Source organism: Hydra vulgaris, chromosome 01, assembly GCF_038396675.1.
Source record: "Hydra vulgaris chromosome 01, alternate assembly HydraT2T_AEP".
Lineage (NCBI taxonomy): Eukaryota > Metazoa > Cnidaria > Hydrozoa > Anthoathecata > Hydridae > Hydra > Hydra vulgaris.
The window spans coordinates 36,008,351-36,026,935 of record NC_088920.1 but is presented as its reverse complement, the minus strand read 5'-3'; the positions used below and the strand labels follow the sequence as shown (position 1 = coordinate 36,026,935).

At 31.3% G+C, this 18,585-nt stretch overlaps 1 protein-coding gene across 1 annotated transcript in view; it reads left to right on the top strand.

Annotated features, from left to right (window-relative positions):
• Positions 1 to 11,050, top strand: part of LOC100208322 (methylosome subunit pICln) — a 32,354-nt gene extending 21,304 nt beyond the window's left edge. Inside the window, exons 6-7 of the mRNA XM_065788024.1 lie at positions 3,588 to 3,663; positions 10,743 to 11,050. Coding sequence (XP_065644096.1) covers positions 3,588 to 3,663; positions 10,743 to 10,777 — 111 coding nt within the window. The 3' untranslated portion in view covers positions 10,778 to 11,050. The remainder of the gene's footprint in view (positions 1 to 3,587; positions 3,664 to 10,742) is intronic.
• The last annotated feature ends 7,535 nt before the right edge of the window (positions 11,051 to 18,585 follow it).

Here is an 18,585-nt window from a genome sequence, read left to right as displayed (position 1 = left end):
ATTTATAGAGATAGAGAATAGAATCCGAAGTAAGAAAGTGTCGAGCTCGATAAAGACTTTCCGTACCTTCCGACCTTAGCAGATGCTAATTTTGCAACTGATTTGATATATGGTTTCCAAGAAAGATTGGAAGTAAGAGTTAATCCTAGAAGATGAAGAGTAGATGACTCATTGACATCACCATTCATAAATAAAGGAAGATCTAAATTATTGCGATAACGATTGGCTGAAGAAAATTGAGTTTTATCTGTATTGAAGTTCACCAGCCACTGTGAGCCCCATGCTGTAGCAGAAGTGAGATCCTTTCAAGCTCACATGCATGCCCCCTCCAAGCAATCAGAGTGTTGGTTTCTTATCACAAAAAGAATAAATGGTAGTATCATCAGCAAACAATGCCACCTTAGATGTGAGAATATCTGGAAGATCGTTAATGTAAATTAAAAAGAGTATAGGACCAAGGATAGAGCCTTGAGGAACCCCTGAAGTTACAGAATAAGTAGAAGAGTGCTGTCCATCGAGGACAACTTTTATGCTACAATTGGAAAGGAAGGATTCAATAATCTTAAAGATGTTGCCAGATACACCATAAGAAAGCTTATGGAGAAGACCAGCATGCCAACTTTATCAAAAGCTTTTGAAATGTCAAGAGTGATGGCCTTAACCTCTCCACCTTTATCTAATGCACAATAAAACTTATCAGTTGTTACTGTTAGTAAATCAGCTGTAGAGCGAGAAGATCGAAATCCATATTGATGGTCAGAAATTAAGTTATTAGATTCAAGATGAGAGATTAAGTGTTAATTAAAGATTCAAAAACCTTGCTTATGATAAAAAGAAGACTAATGGGTCGGTAGTTGGACGAATCAGATCGCTCTCCAGAATTTTTGAAGATAGGGATAATGGATGCTGCTTTCCAGCAGGCTGGAAAACAAGACTCTGATAAGCACTTGTTTTGAGAGTATTGGCGACAGCTCCGGAGAACACTTCTGCAAGACAATAACAGGTATGTTGTCCGGGCCACAAGCTGTAGAAGAGTCTAGGCAGAAATTCACTTTAGATACAGAAGCTGGAGTGATACGAATGTCAAGCAATGGATCAACCTGTTTGTTGGCAATATCAGGTAGAACGCAACTAGTGGAATCAAGAGATGATATTGATGAAAAGTTTTTAGCAAACAATTCAACTTTATCTTTAGGTGAAGTGACAAAGTCTGAACCATACAAGAGAGGTGGAATTACAGATTTGCCCTTATTATTGATATTATTAAAGACTCTCCAGAAGTCACAAGAGACTAATTTTTGAGATGAGATGGGAGCTTTCATGACCTGAGAATAGCGGGTTTTGGCGTTAGACAAAACCTTTTTACAATGGTTACTAGCAGTAATAAACAGACGTCTGTTTTCTGGAGAATTATTTTGCTGATAAATATGGAAGTGACGGTTTCGATTGGCAATCGCAGCAGCACAGTGTGAGGAAAACCATGGAGGAGAGTGAGGCTTGACCTAGAATTGTTGAAAGGGAACAAAAGATTCCATGCCAGCCTGAATCCACGAAGTTATGTAAGAAGCACATTTGTCGACAGGAAGACAAAAGATTTCTACCCAAGGGCAATCACAAAGAAAATCACGGAAAGAATCACTGTCAGCTTTACTGTAGTTGTAAGAGGTTCGATAATAGGGGGATTCAGGTGATGAAGAAGAATGAGATATTAGTTTTAGAGAGATCAAACTGTGATCAGAAGCACTTAAGGGTGAATGTGGAGAAACTGAGCACTGACTAGGATCAGAAACAAGACATAAGTCGAGTAGAGAAGATAAATGATTCCGGTTGTCAGGAAAGCGAGTTGGAAAGTTGACTATTTGAATTAGGGATTGTGAAAGGCAAAAGTTGTGGGCTTTAATGCCTGCAGATTCACTGACACTAGAGCCAAGCCATTCAGAGTGGTGAGCATTAAAGTCACCGACAACAACTATATTTGCTGATGGATAAAGAGAGAGGGCTTGGTCAATATGATCAGAAATAATGTCAAAAAGAGTGCAGTCTTGAGATGAAGGAGAGCGATATAGAACAAATAGAAAGGCAATTGAGTGAAGTGGTGCTAAACGAAAGCACATGAAAGAATAGTCTGTGGATTCAAATCTAGTTTCACGACAAATGGGTGAATTCTTACGAATGCAAATGTCCAGGCCAAGCATGTGACTATTGGAGTCTTTACGAATTAAAGGAAGATAACCATCAACACTAAGATCACAAGATGAGACAACCGAACTCAAATTAGTCTTACAAAGAGCAAGTAGGTCTGGTGAACTTTGCAAGAGATAAGACTCAACAGAAGAAAAGTTACTTCGAAGACCACGTTTATTAATGAAAGATAGGTTTAGAGAACTTGGTGATGATGATGGTTTTTTGCGTTTTATAGTTTTTGGTACTTTATTCATTTTAAAGTTAGATTGAAGAACTTGACTCAAAGCGTAGATAGTTCTCAGAACACTGTTAAATAGCCCAAGCAATTGCCTCATTACTACTAATAAACCCTAAGCCGTAACAAAGTGCTCCAAATGTGGCCTCCGCAATGCACACCAAAAGTTCAAACAGGGACACCATCCATGCGCAACAGTGCACTGTTAATACTTTGATATTTTTCAGCTGTTGATGGAATCAGCCTTGTTGAGAGCTACCACAGAGTTCGGGAAACCTGACTACCAGCCGACCTCAGAACCATAAAACTGAGTTTTAGAGCTGTACCCTCATTAGGAGATAATAGAATGAGTTGCCTAGTCATAAAAACAGAGACGCAAGCAAAACCCATGCATTGAGTCAAAAGATCCAGCATTCAACATCCTAAACTGGAAACAATGTATTAAAAATACATATGCGCCAGCCGAATAGATGAAGAAGGGGTGCAAGGCTGGTCAACAGATAGAATCAGTTTTGCCCTTAAGTCTTTGCCTAGGAGGCCTTCTACAAGACAATAGCTGGATGCAATTTAACATCTGCCCAAGATGAGTTTTTTTATCGAGACATCATCTCTAGCCTTTACTCAACCAAGGTGTTTTAAGTCAATGTTGGCATCTCCTCGCCTTTGCCTAAAAAGGCGTTTCCTACAAGGCAGCAGGACATGAAGCAGATTGTACTGGGTTACATGTTACCAGTAGCCGGATAACCTGACCTGACAAAAATATATACATATATATACAAAAATATATACATATACATACTGTATATATACATATATATACAATAAACTCCCGATAAGGGTTTGGCGGTTTTTCAAATAAATGTGACACATTTGAAAACCGGTTTTTAAATTTCGAAACCGGTTTTCTAATGTGTATATTAATTAAATATACACATTCATAGTATATAACAAATATAGACATAACCTTCCTAAGCATATTATCCTACTCTATCATGTTTAGTTTTTGTTTAATTCAGTAGTCTAGAATTACTTTAGTTTAATTGAGATATCTAATTGAGATTTTAGTTGAGGTATTTTCAAAATGTGGAATTTTGACCAAACTTAGATCAATTCCTTGCATATTGTAATAACATTTTTAAAGCATTTTTAATAGTTAGGTATGCTTTAGGCTAACTTGCGTCGTCTTCAAGAAAATATGCAGATTGCTGAAGTAGAAAATTCTGAAGAAAATCATGAAAAAAAAAGTTAGTAAATATTATTTTTTGTAAATGTTTGGAAAATGGTTATTTGTTAAGTTTTCATTGGTTGTTGTTAAATTTGTTCATAATTATTAAAATATTTATAAATACAAATAAATGTATAAATTAAAAATACTGCAAAAAATATAGATGCGCACTAAAACTTATATAAAAATTTAGGATTTAAAAATAAGATTTCTTATTAAATTAAATAAACAGATTTTGTTGACATTTTATGTTTTTTTAATTATGATAAATTAATTCATAAAAAACAGGAAATTTCAACAAAATATCAACCTTAGTAGATGCTATCTTTGCAGTGGAATGTATAACTAAAAATTTTTCTTTTTTATTAATATAAAAGTTTTATCTTCACTGCTAAAATTAGTGTGTGCCCCAAGCTATCATAGAAGGGAGGTCACATTTAAGTGACCTCCTTTGTATGATAGCTTGGGGCTTTATATGGGTATATATATATATCTATGTGTATATATATATCTATATATATATATATATATGTGTGTGTGTGTGTATGTATATATATACATATATATATATATATATATATATATATATATATTATATATATATATATATATATATATATATATATATATGTATATGTATATATATATATATATATATATATATGTTATTTAGATGAATAAAAACAACTGATTAGCGGCCCTTAAAATTTCATGCCCGAAGGCTATCATCAGCCATTAAATTAAACAAAAAGCTTAAACAAACTGTTACGAAAATGCAAAAAATTATTATAGAATGAGTTCATTTTACTCTTAACAAATTCTATTACCATCACCTAAAAAAAAGCAAATCCAAAATTAAAAGACCATAATCCCTTATCTTCAATAACAACGAAGCGCGGATTAAAAAAAGAGGCGGATTGTTCAATTTCGCAATGGGGTGAAGTGCTGGAGTTTGTGAGTTAATAGGTGTTTTCATACTGTATCTATTATAACAAAGAAGATTTCGGCCTATATTGTAACGATGGTCTTGTTGTATTTAAGAACATAAAATAGTCAACAAATGGATAAAGTCAAAAAGCATATAACACATTTTTTTAAAATCTTCTAATCAACGTACAAACTAATATAAAAATTGTTAACTACCTCGATATTATGTTAAATCTAAATATTAATACTTTCCAACCATATTGTAAACCTGATAGTCAATTAAGGTACATCCATGCAGTTTCCTATTCTTGTTTTGAATGTCAAAACAAGAATAGGAAACTGCTTTTCTAGCCCTAATTGACTTAAATATTCTACCCTGCCATAAGCTACTTAATATATTCAACCAAAATTCTATTAAGATCAGCTACAGTTGCATGCCTAACCTAAGTCTATTATAAATTTGCATAATTGCACAACGTAATTCAATTAAAAACCAACCAATTTAACTGCGTAGATAGAGCATTTTGCCCTTTAAACAACCAATGTTTGTCTAACAATATTGTTTAAAAAGCAACTGTAAGGTCCAGCGATCATGAACATAATAATAAAATAGTATATTTTGGCATTAGTCAGTAATTTTTGTTTATGTTTTTTGTTTGAAATAACAGCTAAAAATTGCCTTCCGGCATGAAGCTTTAAGCCCTTGCTAATCTGTTGTTTTTATTCATCTAAATTATATATACATACACTACTGTTAATAAGTTTTAAACCATTTACATTTTTTCAAAAAATCCTGGAGAATTCTTCTCTAATATTTAAGTTTGTAGTTCTAAATTATAAACTTATTAAAACACATGTATTTCACACAAAATATGGAACAATTACAAACTTTTTAATGTCAAACTTCATAAAAAATTCTTAATATTTACTATGTCCTCCTTAGCCTCAATCCCAGCTGATATTCTCCAGGGAATAGATTCATACAAATTAGTTATAAAATCTTGGGGTAAGTTGTGCTGTTCTCTTTAAAGTACTTTAAAACATTCTTCAGCATTTTGGGGAGCATGTTCGACATTCTTTCTGTCCAGGTAATTCCAAATATGCTCAATATTCAAAACTCAGTTATATTCAAAACTGGACTCTGGGGAGGCCAGGTCATCAATTCCAAAACTCCTTCCTCTGCCATTTCATTTAAATAATTTTTTGCCACTCGGGAACAATGTTTTATGTCATTGTCCTGCTGCAGAATAAAATTATGACCTATTAGTCTCATTCCGGATGATACAGCATGGTGCCTTAGGATATCAACATAATGTTCCCCAATGAGTCGCCCCCCTATTTTGATCAAATCTCCTACTCCAGATGAAGATAAACAGCCCCAAACTTGTTAAGAGCCTCCTCTGTGTTTAATAATAGGGTTTAAACACTCGGACTGATAGGCTTCTTCAATTCTTCTTCAATCATATTGTCAATCTTTTGTTCCAAAAATTTCAAATTTCAACTCATTGGTGTACAGAACCCGATTAAACATTTCCTTGGCCCAATTTTTGTGTTGTTTTGCATATTTAGGTCGTTTTTCTTTATTGTCACACCGCAATAATGGTTTTCAAATTGCATCACACCCTCTTAATCCCGATTTAAGTAGGTGCCATCGAATAAAAGAAGACTGGCATTTTTCCCAAATGCTGTTTTAATGTCTTTTGCCAGCTCGGTTGATGCTTTTTTTGTATTACTTAAAGATATAGTTTTTAAATATTTATTGTCATCTTTTGTTAGCTTAGGAGATCTACCACTTTTCTTTTTATCTTCAAGGGAGCCAGTTTCTCTAAACTTTTTAATGATTTCTGTAACAGCATTCTTCGAATATCCTGATTTGGATGAAATTGTTATGACACATCGTTTTAATAAATAAACAAACAAATCCCTTATATTTCCTAATCAATTTTGTTTATTTGTTCAAAATAATTTCAACTTTTACTATAACTTGTTAAACTTAAGTACGCTTTAAAAAAATTACATAGAAAAAAAATTGTAAATAGGTCTAATTATTCAAGTAGCCTAAAACTTATTCACAGTACTGTGTGTGTGTGTATATATATATATATATATATATATATATATATATATATATATATATATATATATATATATATATATATATATATATATATATATATATATATATATATATATATATATATACATATATATATATATACACAGTATTGTACAAAACATTTGCAACCAACATCGAACAATGCTAAAAAGTGTTCCTAATTTTACATGTTTTAAAAACGAAACAAACTATACTAGCACAGCAAACAGTTCAGGAGTCTGGAGTCATAGCATGCCATGACGTGAGTAATCAGCTGACAGCACACAGGCAGAATTTCGTTGACAATTGCCATTTTGCATCGGACAAAACAAGTGCAACTTTTTTGGTTTGTTTCATTTTCTTAAGTCTGGTCCGTGTCAACGTCACGGAAGTTTTTTAATAATTAAAGGAAATATCCAGAAGTTTCCAGAAGCATGCAGACGCTTCCAGAAGTTTCCAGAAGAAGCATCTGGAAGCATCCAGTAGCATCCAGAAATATCCAGAAACATTCAGAAGCATCCAGACGCATCCAAAAGCTTCCAGAAGCATCGAAAAGAAGCATCGAAAATCTTCCAGAACAGGTTCACACAGGTTCATTTTACTATATAAGAGACATGTAAATCGACATGTAATTCAGCCAGTATATGGAAGTCAATCAGTCAGTATTATCAAGACAGTTTATCGAAGTGAGTTTTATCAAAGTGTTTTATCGAAGAACATCAAGAAGTGAAATATAACAAGTGTTTCATTACATCAATACAGTCCACATCCAACCAAGACGTTGTGTTCCACAGAGCATTATTGTATCACCACAAGGTAAATGTAACACGGTAAGCCTTGAGAAGCGTGATTATTTATTTTTATTATTTTTATGACTTCAAGTGCAAAAATGGCTCCTGACAGTCTTGGATTGGAACTAAGAAAGAAAATTATTGGCGATTACATAAGTGGAATGTCACAAAAAAGTATTTGTGATAAATATCGCGTGAAAAAATGGACCGTATTAAACTATGTTCCAAATATCGTTCTACAGGGAAGTTGATAACAAAGGTGGAAGACTGTGTTCCACCACTTCTAGAGAGGATTCTATGATCGTCAGATCCGTCAAGAAGGATCCCTGGATATCATCAGTCAAGATTCAAAAGCAATTAGAGCTGCCTGTATTGGACCAAACAATCAGAGAACGTGCTGTTGAAGCCGGATCGTTTTCTCAACACCCTGCAAAGAAACCGCTGATTTCACTAAAAAACTAGAAGAAAAGACTTCTGTTTGCTACATCTCATATTGACTGGAATGTGTAGAAATGGCGAACTGTCTGTTCAGTGATGAATCGAAGTTCAATATCATTGGGAGCGATGGCATTTGCCGTGTACGTCGACTGACTGGAAAACGCCTCAATTTACGTTACTGCCATAAGACCGTGAAGCATGGTGAAGGCAATGCAATGGTCTGGGGGTGTTTTTCTGCTAACGGTCTAGGTCAATACATCAAAACGATGAAATAATGGACCGTTTCATGTATAAAAATATCCTGAAAGATGTTATGTTACCTTATGCTGAATGGAATATGCGAATAAAATGGGTTTTCAGCAAGACAATGATCCGAAACACACTGCAAAAGTAGTCAAGCATTGGTTTCAAGACAACCACCTATCAGTGATGGATTGGCCGCCTCAATCTCCGGATCTCAACCCTATCAAGAACCTGTGGGAGATTGTCAAATGCAGAATTAATTGTGAATGTGTAAGAATCAACTTTTTGAACAAATCCAAAAGGCCTGGGCAGCGATTCTACAAAGTTTCATTGATCACCTGATCGAATCTATGCCTCGAAGATGCAAGGCTGTGATCGACAACAACTAATAATTTCGAGGTCATAAATTCCACCGCTATGTTTAAATAAATGCTTTCAGGACTTGAGTCTCACTTGCCACAACCTTGCTAGGGCACCTTTGATTTTATATGTCAATAAGTTAAAAAATTATGCTAGGCTTTAAAATGGTTTAAATGTATACCGTATTTCTCAACCTATACTGCCAAGTGGGCGATTTGTGTGTGTCTGTGCTTTATAAGTATCACACCAAGCAAATTAATTTATTATTACTTTACTGAACATTCAGATCAAATGTATTAACTCATGTCATTTTTAGATAAATAATCTAACACAGCCTGTGCATTTGTAGCATGTACCTTTAATAAAGATGATTAAAATGCAATCTTTATACATAAAAATCTTCCTAGATTTAAAAAAATGTTGTATGCAATCAGAGGCGATTCTATGAATAAAATGAGGGGTATGGGGTGAATCCTTAAAAAGTAACAACTGGTTTTTTAAAAATAATAATAAAAATATCCTTAAAAACTAAAATTTACCCAACTTAATTGTGTCAAGTACCCGACTAGCCGACTAAATTCATCAAAAAGCCAACTATAACTTGAAAACCACCTTTGGGGAAGGGGGAGCACGCTAATTGAACATGTTAACTTCATTTCACGCTAAATTAATTCAAATTATGCAAATAAGTTCATAAATCATTCAAAATAACATTTTGGAATAAGACTTTTTTTTATGATGCAACAATGATAAAAACCGCAACTCGTTAAAAAAAGTCATATTTTAAATAGACTTTCACGTGTCTACGTGAAAATATTCATTTGCTAAAAGTTGACAAAAAAAAAAATTTGACTACTTTTTTATTTTCTACCGTGAAACCTATATTAATACTTTTGGTGGTAAATAAATATCTTTAAGGTTATTGTAAGGTAAGTTTGTTTATTGATTAATAATCGGTTTACCTGATGTTGAAGGCCTAATACAGTCACCCTTAACAAACTCAAAATCGATAAAATTGTTAATAAAAACTGTTTGCAGATCCTTTTAGAACATTATATATACATTACAAGTCTGTTTAAGTTAAATTTGCTGCTTATCCAAGGTTTTTAATCAATTTTTATTTTAGCCATTAACTCTGAAAATATTTTTTCATTGTCAAAAGTAAAGGACAACACTGTATAATTTTGTAAAAGGTATAAAGTTGATATCAGTTAAAAATTACTTCCGGTAGCTGTAATATTTTAAAAGTTCATTTAAACTTACATTGAGCAATATAACCATACCTTTGCATAGTTTACATCCACTAGGAGCAATGCATTTGTAAAGTGTATTAGAATTAAAGTAAAACATTCTTTTAATAAATATTTTAATATTAATTGTTGAAAATAAAACAAACAAAAATAAATAGAAAAGAAAAGCATTATAATTGTCTTGAGATTCTACAATATTGTAACCGGATACCGGAGGTTTTTTCCAGTCCGTTTCCGGAGGTCTTTTCCAATCCCAGGATATCGAGATTAAAAATTATCAATCCCAGGATTCTAAACAGATATAAAATAGTATCTACATAATTAAACAGAATTTTAAAAAAAAGTACATTTTTAACAAAAAGATATTTATTAAATAAAGGCAATTTACATTGCTGGAAAGAAAATATGTTAATGTTAAGAAAATTATATTAGTAATAAGAAAATACATAATGTTTATGTGCAGGGCCGTCCCGAAGAGATTTTTATGGGGGGGGGGGGGTTGACGTATCTGTTTTTTGCCGACTAAAAGCAAAAAAAAATTTTCAGACTAACTTATCTATAAAAAAAGGTCCTCGTTGGCCGACATTTGCCGACTGCCAACTAAAGATCCAATTTTGCCGACTCCAGAAACGTTTATAATTTGCCTATGATAAAAGATAAAAAATTATTTAAACCAGGCATAGACGTTTTTTGATATAGATATAGTTTATTCGAAAATAGTTTTAAAATTTTGAGCAGCTAAGGATTTTTTATTTCATCAGATTTGTGATACGCAAACAGAATTAAAAAGATCGCAATCAGTTTCCGTTGCCATTTTTACGGATTTTGAATTTGTTAAGGCCTCTGTGCAAATATGTTATCTTTTATTGACAATAACACCTAAGTGTATGTGGTGATGTCTGTGTGTATGTGGTGATTTCAACTTACATTAAACCTCTGTGTATGTGGTGATTTCAACTCAAATTTGTTTTGTAAATAAAATATTTTACTTTAGATGGTCAATTTGATGACGCTGATTCGATGATTTGATTGTAATATTCATCACCACAAATCTTGCAATCGATTTAAAATATCGAAGAAATGTTTTCTTTAAAAACGCTTCTTTAAAAGAATGGACATCTTTTTTATTATATTAATGTCGATGAAGTTTGTCGAAGGAAAAATATGTTAATTGAACTGGTATCAATTTATATCAGCTTTGAAATATTGATGTAATTATTAAAGTTATACAGTTATTTCTCAGAATAATTTTTCAAGGATAATAATTAAAATATATTTTTTAATAGATACAGATAACAGCAACGCTTCTCAAACTTAAGTTTGCAACCAGTTTGTATCCATTATTTTTTGCATATATTTCCAAAAATATAGTTTTACGGTTATGGCTTTGACCAAAGTACAGTTCAGCACACGCGGCACTTCTTTCTACTTTATACTAAACCGAACCCAAAATCTGCTGAAATATAAAAAATATAAAGTTATAAACTTCTCCAGTAAAAAAAATGTACTGTTAATACGCGGTATTATCCAATGCTATTTACCCGGTTTTGCACTATCCCCGATGATATGTCAGTTATCTACAATGACGTATCATATAACTAGATGTCTAACTTGCGGGATTTTATTGGACAAAAAATGAAGCCGGTGTTTTTGTTTATACCAATAGTCCGCCATTTGTAAAAAGGGCAAAAGCTGAAGTTGAAGTGTGGAATAAAAGTTAAAAATGCTAGTCAAAAGTTCCGAATAAATTAAAGATAATTCAAAAACAAATTTTAATAATTATGAAATACTTATCGAAGTGTTTTTATGAGCCTATAAAAATGCTTCAAAAGCGTCTGTTGTTTTACTTTTTTATTCAAAACTTTCATCACTTTTTAATCGAAAATAAATTAAGGAGTCATAAATTATTATTTTACAAGTATCACAAATTCCGCTTCACACTTTTACGTAAACAGTATTTAAATTTAAAATATATTTACTTCATTTAAGAAAAGAAAAGTTAAAAATATTTGTTTGCAAATTTAATCCACCATTTGTTAAAAGGACAAAAAGCGGTTTTACTTTTCGGATCGAATTTAGACATCTAGTTATATAATATATCTCATTTGTTATCTATTAAAAATGCAATGTATAAAAATTTATTTCAACTTTCGATATCTTAAAAGTATAGTTCAACCGTATTGAAACGAAACCTCTTAGAGGCTGTCCATAAATGATATCAGTGATTTTTCTAGATTTTTCGACCCCCGTCCCCCATTTGTCAAACTGTCAATTTTTGGCCAACCCCCTCCCCCCTTATATATGATGTGAAATCATATATATTCCCTCTTCCCCCCTAAAATAACATTAAAAATATGCGAAAACACCATTGATTTTTTTCTGGTTAAATTATACATTTATATAGTTGTAGATCTCACCAAATTATATTATAGAACAGTTGATATCTCATCAAATAATAAAAAACTAAGCAAGTTTTATTCTATAATTATCCTATAATATAAATTCACTCATCTTCCCATGTGTTGTTGAAATGATCTTCGAAGAGATAGGTAAAGTGAGCAAACAACAGGTAGTGAGTGCTTTTCACGAACTAAAACTAAAAGGCTATCGTCCTCTAGAGGTATAATCAGATCCGTTGCGTCATCTTCATTTTCATCTAACTATTTAGCAATTTCCAAATTCTTTTCCAGGGCGACAACTGCCGTAAATTCTGTCTGACGCTTGGCAGCAAAGTAAACTGGTTGGACCCTTTTGATTGGAGGGAGTGTTAAAGCGAAAGAATGAATAGAAACGTGCTTTTTCAGCATAGCTTGAGACGCAAGGTAGATATTTTACTTTTTACAGATTCTATCAGCTAGGCTAGACTGAATTGATGGACAAAACGCATCATTGGCAGGTCAAGAGAGAATACTTTCAATGTTTGATGTGATGAGCATAAACAGAGATGATAGAAACAACTCTTTAGCGCCTTCTGAGACATCTACTGTATTGAGACCATCTTTCATTTGGCTGACCGGGACAGGTGGCGGAAAAATCGTGCTCTAATTAGAGTAAAGTAAGAGCTACTTAAAGTCCGGCAACAAGAACAATTTATGGCGGCCGTGGCGCAGTGGTTAGAGCACTTGCATTAGAAGCATGAGATCGAGGTTCGAAATAAACTCTGGACATATTTTTGTATTGCGGTAAGGAAGGAGGCGTGAACTTCCTAGTTAAATGTACTTCCGCGGTGCTCTGTGTCCAGACCGTAAGGTCTTCTTGGGGCACTTAAATAACAAAACTAAAAAAAAAAAATTTTCATATTTCACAATATAAGTAAAATATTGACTCGTACGAAGTTGATGGACAAACCAACGTTGATCTTGTAATAAAAGGTTCCTTGACTCTAACTCTTATTGTTCTGGATCAGTATAATCTGCAACGTTTGGATATCTGTGAATATTTAGGTCAAACCAATTATCTGCTAAAGCCTGTCCGGTATAACCTAATTTTTTTTTCTAAATCTTCATCTATTGTCCTGCCTAATTTAAGTTATTATAGGGTAAAAGTTATTTTATATATTATGAATTAAATTTTGTCAATAGGTATTTATTGCCTTGAGAGTCAAGATAAGTTCCGTAATGCTCGTGTGGAAGAATCAGCCCAGATAATTCTCTACTTAAAGTTGCCATTTATCACTCAACTTGGTTAAATGCACTGCGTTCCGGAGCGTTAGTCATGATAAAAAGAGCATCGAGGCTATTTTTTAAGAAGTAGTGAATTCCTATTTTAAATACTTTCTTATATCTGGGATTTTTCATCGAGTCCCCCATCGACACTAAACACGACAATAAGCTTAACTATATAAGTTAAGTATAGTATAGAATATAGAAGTATAGTATAAAAGGCGCGCCTGCTGATTGCTAATCACCATGCTAATCACCATCAAAAGAAGATGTAGATTTACTTCTATGACGGTCAACCAGGTTTTATTCTGATTTTTCAATTTCTCTTTGACTTCTGGATGTTCCAAGCATATTTCCTCCATTCTAGCTTTTTTCACTTGGCCAGCTCTTTGGTTAGATGAGCTAATTTCCTATTTTTCTTTTTCAAAAGACCCTCTTTAGCTTCAGCAATGAACTACTTCTCTTCCAAGTCTTCAGTCCAGCAACTTCACAATTTAGAGCTGCAATCTCAGAAGTTATACAATCTTGAGCCACTGTTCTTGCTTTTTTTTACTTTTAGTGGTTAACAGATTGGAAGTTAATGGACTTAGTTGATTATTAACGACAGATCGTTCATTGGTGGGTTTTACAAACTTGTCAAAATCAAGAGGAATATATGTGGGGGCTGACTGTTTTAGAGTAGTGGCCTAAAATGACAATTGCTTGCTCTTGAACTTCATTGTCTTTTTATTGAATGAATTGATTATATAAATTAACATTGATTCAAGATCCTTATGCTCGAGTCATGACCCCCACATTGAGGAGGGGGGGGGGGGAAGTGGTGGTACTACAGCACTGGGGCCTGGAGGTAAAGAGGGCCGGTGGTAGTAACCGGAAAAATAGTAAATCCGAGTAAAATGTTATAGTTTTGAATTAAAAATGAATGTGAAATGAAAAGAAAAACTTTTAAACCAAAAACATTGTCTAAAATTAAAAAGTAGAAAACAAATAGACATTTCAGCAATTCAGGAAACCTTCTTATTTCTTAACTTTTTTCATTTATATTGCTGTTTTGTTACGCTGATTTCTTTGAGCAATTCCTGAAGCTAAACTCATCTTCGTCATGAAATATAAGTTATTAGTCGTTAACGTTTACAAGTACCTCAACATTTATATATGCAATTAAGAGCGCTATGGTCTTAAAACAATTATGCGGGTCGTTGTGTAAACTAATTCCCTCATTTTTCTCATATAAGAGTTTTTTCTTTAATGGATTGGTTAGCATAATTTGGTCCATAATCTTTCAGGTAAATTATTTTACATTAGTTAAATTTTGTTATCAAATCTAAACTAAAAAAGGAAAATAATTTATTCTGAAATTATATCAGTTCAGACATACAGAGTAAAAACGGGTCAAACCGCACACCATTCCGCACACTAATCGGAATTATCAAACAAAAACTAAGCGGATATGGCTTTGAAAAAAATAAAAATAGATTCAAACACAGAACTATATGCTCCATTCGAATTGATAAAGTTATATGCCAATTCAACTCCATTTTTTTCTTTTTTTATACAACTTTAACGGGGAGTCAAAATTATATATATATATTTTTTATCGTTGCGAACAAAATAGCCCTTGAACCGAAACTGATATAAAAATAATTTTAGCACTATCTTATTAGAAATTTAATTTTAATTTGATAATTAGTATGCAGCTATTACAAAAAGCTAAATAAAAAATCAAAAAAGTAAAAAAAACTCTTTTTTCTGATAAAACTGCACACTATTAATTACTTCGTTTTTCGCAAGTGACCAAGCGCCTATCTTTATCTTATCAACTTAGTGTTAATTCTGGTTTAATTAAAAATTAACTGTTAAACTTGTTAATATAACCATCTCTTACTCAATAAAAACCAATTATTATATTATTTCTCTATATAATCATCACTTACTCAATTCGAAGACGATATACTAACCACATTAACTGATATGAAAGAAAATAAAACATCACTAAGAAAAGTTTCTTATTTGGCGTACACAATGTCTTAAAACCAAATCAGTTTAAAACAAATAAGACTGACCATAAAGTCACATATTTACGGAGTGTGGCCCGTAAATACGTGACTTCTTAAAGTGGTTCTAAAGCTTTAAACAAAAAGGTAAATCGTTAAAAAAAATAATTTATATTCACTCTTTATTTTTAAAAATCATATTTTTCAAATAATAATGAAGCAAAACGACGTGAGAAAATTGCGACCCCGACAACGGGACAACATCCCAGACCCTTATATTTTAGGGACCGCCTCAAATACTTGTTATTTATTAAAAAAGTCATTGTAATCATATTTACAATGTGACGAAAGTTTTCCCGGGGCCTCGAGCCAACTTGCCCTGTATGAAAGTGTTTATGAAAACCACAAGCATCAAGTAAACAAAGGAAAAAAAAATTAATGAAATACATAATCAAAAGTTTGATTAGGTATAAATAATGCTAACATGCTATGAATTTGATAAAACTTTTAGAGAGTATACAAAAAACTAGGTAATAGTTTTAATAGTACATACTATTGTTATTAAATGAACAAACAAAGATTGAAAAGTCAAATCGAATGAAAAGATATAAAGATTTTAGGACTTTTACTTACTTTTATATATATATATATATATATATATATATATATATATATATATATATATATATATATATATACATATATACATATATATATATATACATATATATGTAAATCTATATATATGTATATACATATATATATATATATATATACATCATACTAAAAAATACCAGTAAAATCCAGGAGGCTATTTAAATTGAGAGATTGCAATGTTGCTACCCAATAAATAATATTCTAAAATCTAGTGATGACTCACCCTTTTTTTGTTAAATATAAAAAACTTTTACAATATTAGGCAGCAATGACATCATTATTGTAAATAATCTCTTTTAATAAATTGATAACGAGGGAATCAAATTTTCCTTGTAATATCGTATAAAAATAAATATGTTTTAAGAAATGGAGTTAAATCCATAAAAAAAAGTTTTTATTTAAAACATATGACTAAACTCTTTCGAAGATGTAAACATTTAAAAAATATACAGGGTGTCTGCCAGATCAGGGAAATCAGGGAAAACAGAAAAAAATTAGGTAACTCGGATATATACAAAAAAGTCTGCGAATAATCAGAGGAAAAGAAAAAATTTAAAAAAAAATCAGGGAGAAATCAGGGAAAATGTCTCTTGATTAAACTTACATGTCTTATTTTATATGTATATCATATACGTAATATCATTTAAATACACGTAATATGAAGTTTGATTTGGCAGACACATTTATGAACTTCTCTTGATACTTAAAATGTATATTGTATTAACGTTTATATTTTTGAGTCCATTTTTGTTTATATTATAACGAGAAGCTTTTATTTTTATATATAAAAAAATTGCACAACTAAGTGGGATTTAATTTCAACTTTATTTTGGACCTCACCAACCACAATTATTTTTATTATTTTATTAATCACCTTCTGATTATTATTTTATTAATTTCCTTAATTAATTAATTTCCTATTAATCACCTTCTGTAAAATATATTTACAAGGTAAAAATACAAACTAAGAAAAAAGAGAGATAAAAAAAAAAGTATCATTTAGGAATGTTTTCTATTATAATAATTCTATTAAATTATTTCTACGTCTTATAAATTTTTTATCAAAAACTTTTCTTTTCATCAATAAACAACTTTCTCAGGTTTAAAATTTTACGATCTCTATTGATGAAAGAAGTTTATACTAACCGCACACTTCAATATTTAGCGGTGATCAAAGGATTAATTTTGCAAAAAATCTTTTAGTCATGGTCTTTAGCCGTTTTATTTTTCCATCTCTAGGGTTTATGAATTTTACATGACTTGTGTCAAAGATTATGAGTCCTAACTACGTGTACACACGCACACTTAAAAATACGTGCACACACATTTAAAAGTATAGTTTTAAAACTAAAGTGAGTGTGTCTACTTGTCCTATTAATCTACGAAAACAGAAAATGACCTAAAAGTAATCACTTGAGTATGCATTGCCGTAGTTAAACGGACAAGAAACTTACAATAAGTCATTGCTATTAAAATATTTCATGATAAATTTTTGACCTCGTAACTATTAAAAAGTACAGAGTTAATGTAGCTAAATAGCTAATATCTTAAATATAAAAGAGATTTAACAAATGGATTTTATCTTGTCAACCCCAGTTTTTATTTTTTAAAACTCAACAATATTAGCAACAAAACTTATATTTTATAATATCATAAGCATTTTTACTTAAAAGATCTACCCTGTAAGGAGCTTCTTTAAGCTTTTTCCTAAAGTCTAAGAGGTCATTCATTGAAATTTGAAAGGGAATTTGCAAAATCAACTCTGAGGCATAATTTTTTTACAAAGTGATACCTCATTGGAATGCATGACCAGAAAAACTGATATTAAAATATATAAAAATACTGAAGAAAAACTGATACTGACATACTGATAACAGGAAATCTGAAAAGACTGCAAAGCTAGGCTGGATAAAATTTTTTTAACGGTTGTTTAAGTATAAATTTTAAACTTTATGCTCCGCACTGATAGTTCTTACATCAGTTTGTATTAATATTACTAATATTAAAAAAAAAAAAAAAAAAAAAAAAATATTTTTACATTTTTCTTTTATTTTAAATTTGTTTCATTAACATTTATAACTTAAAATAAAAATACTTTTATTAGTTCTTCTAAAAACATACAGATAAATATAAATTTTTATAAATATAAACAATCGTCTTAAAAATATGACCGAAGCAAGTATTAAAAAAAAAAAGTCTAAACCGTTATTAGTAACATTATTAAACTTGATTTAAACGTTAGGTATACATACAATTATAACATACAATTAACGTTTACAATAGCAGAAAAAAAAAACTTGAATAAGAAAATTTGTTTTTTTATTTATAAATTACAAATTATTTAAAACATAAGTTATTTAAAAAAAAAACTAATCTTTGACTGATAACTGTTTTATGACATAAATTTTGGATGAACTTGATTATGAATTATACATTTTGCGATATTGATGCTTTTAGCGGTTATTGAGCTAGTTCTTTGCAACTAGTTCCAGGCCGTAAAAATCAATTCTTAAAATTAGATGTT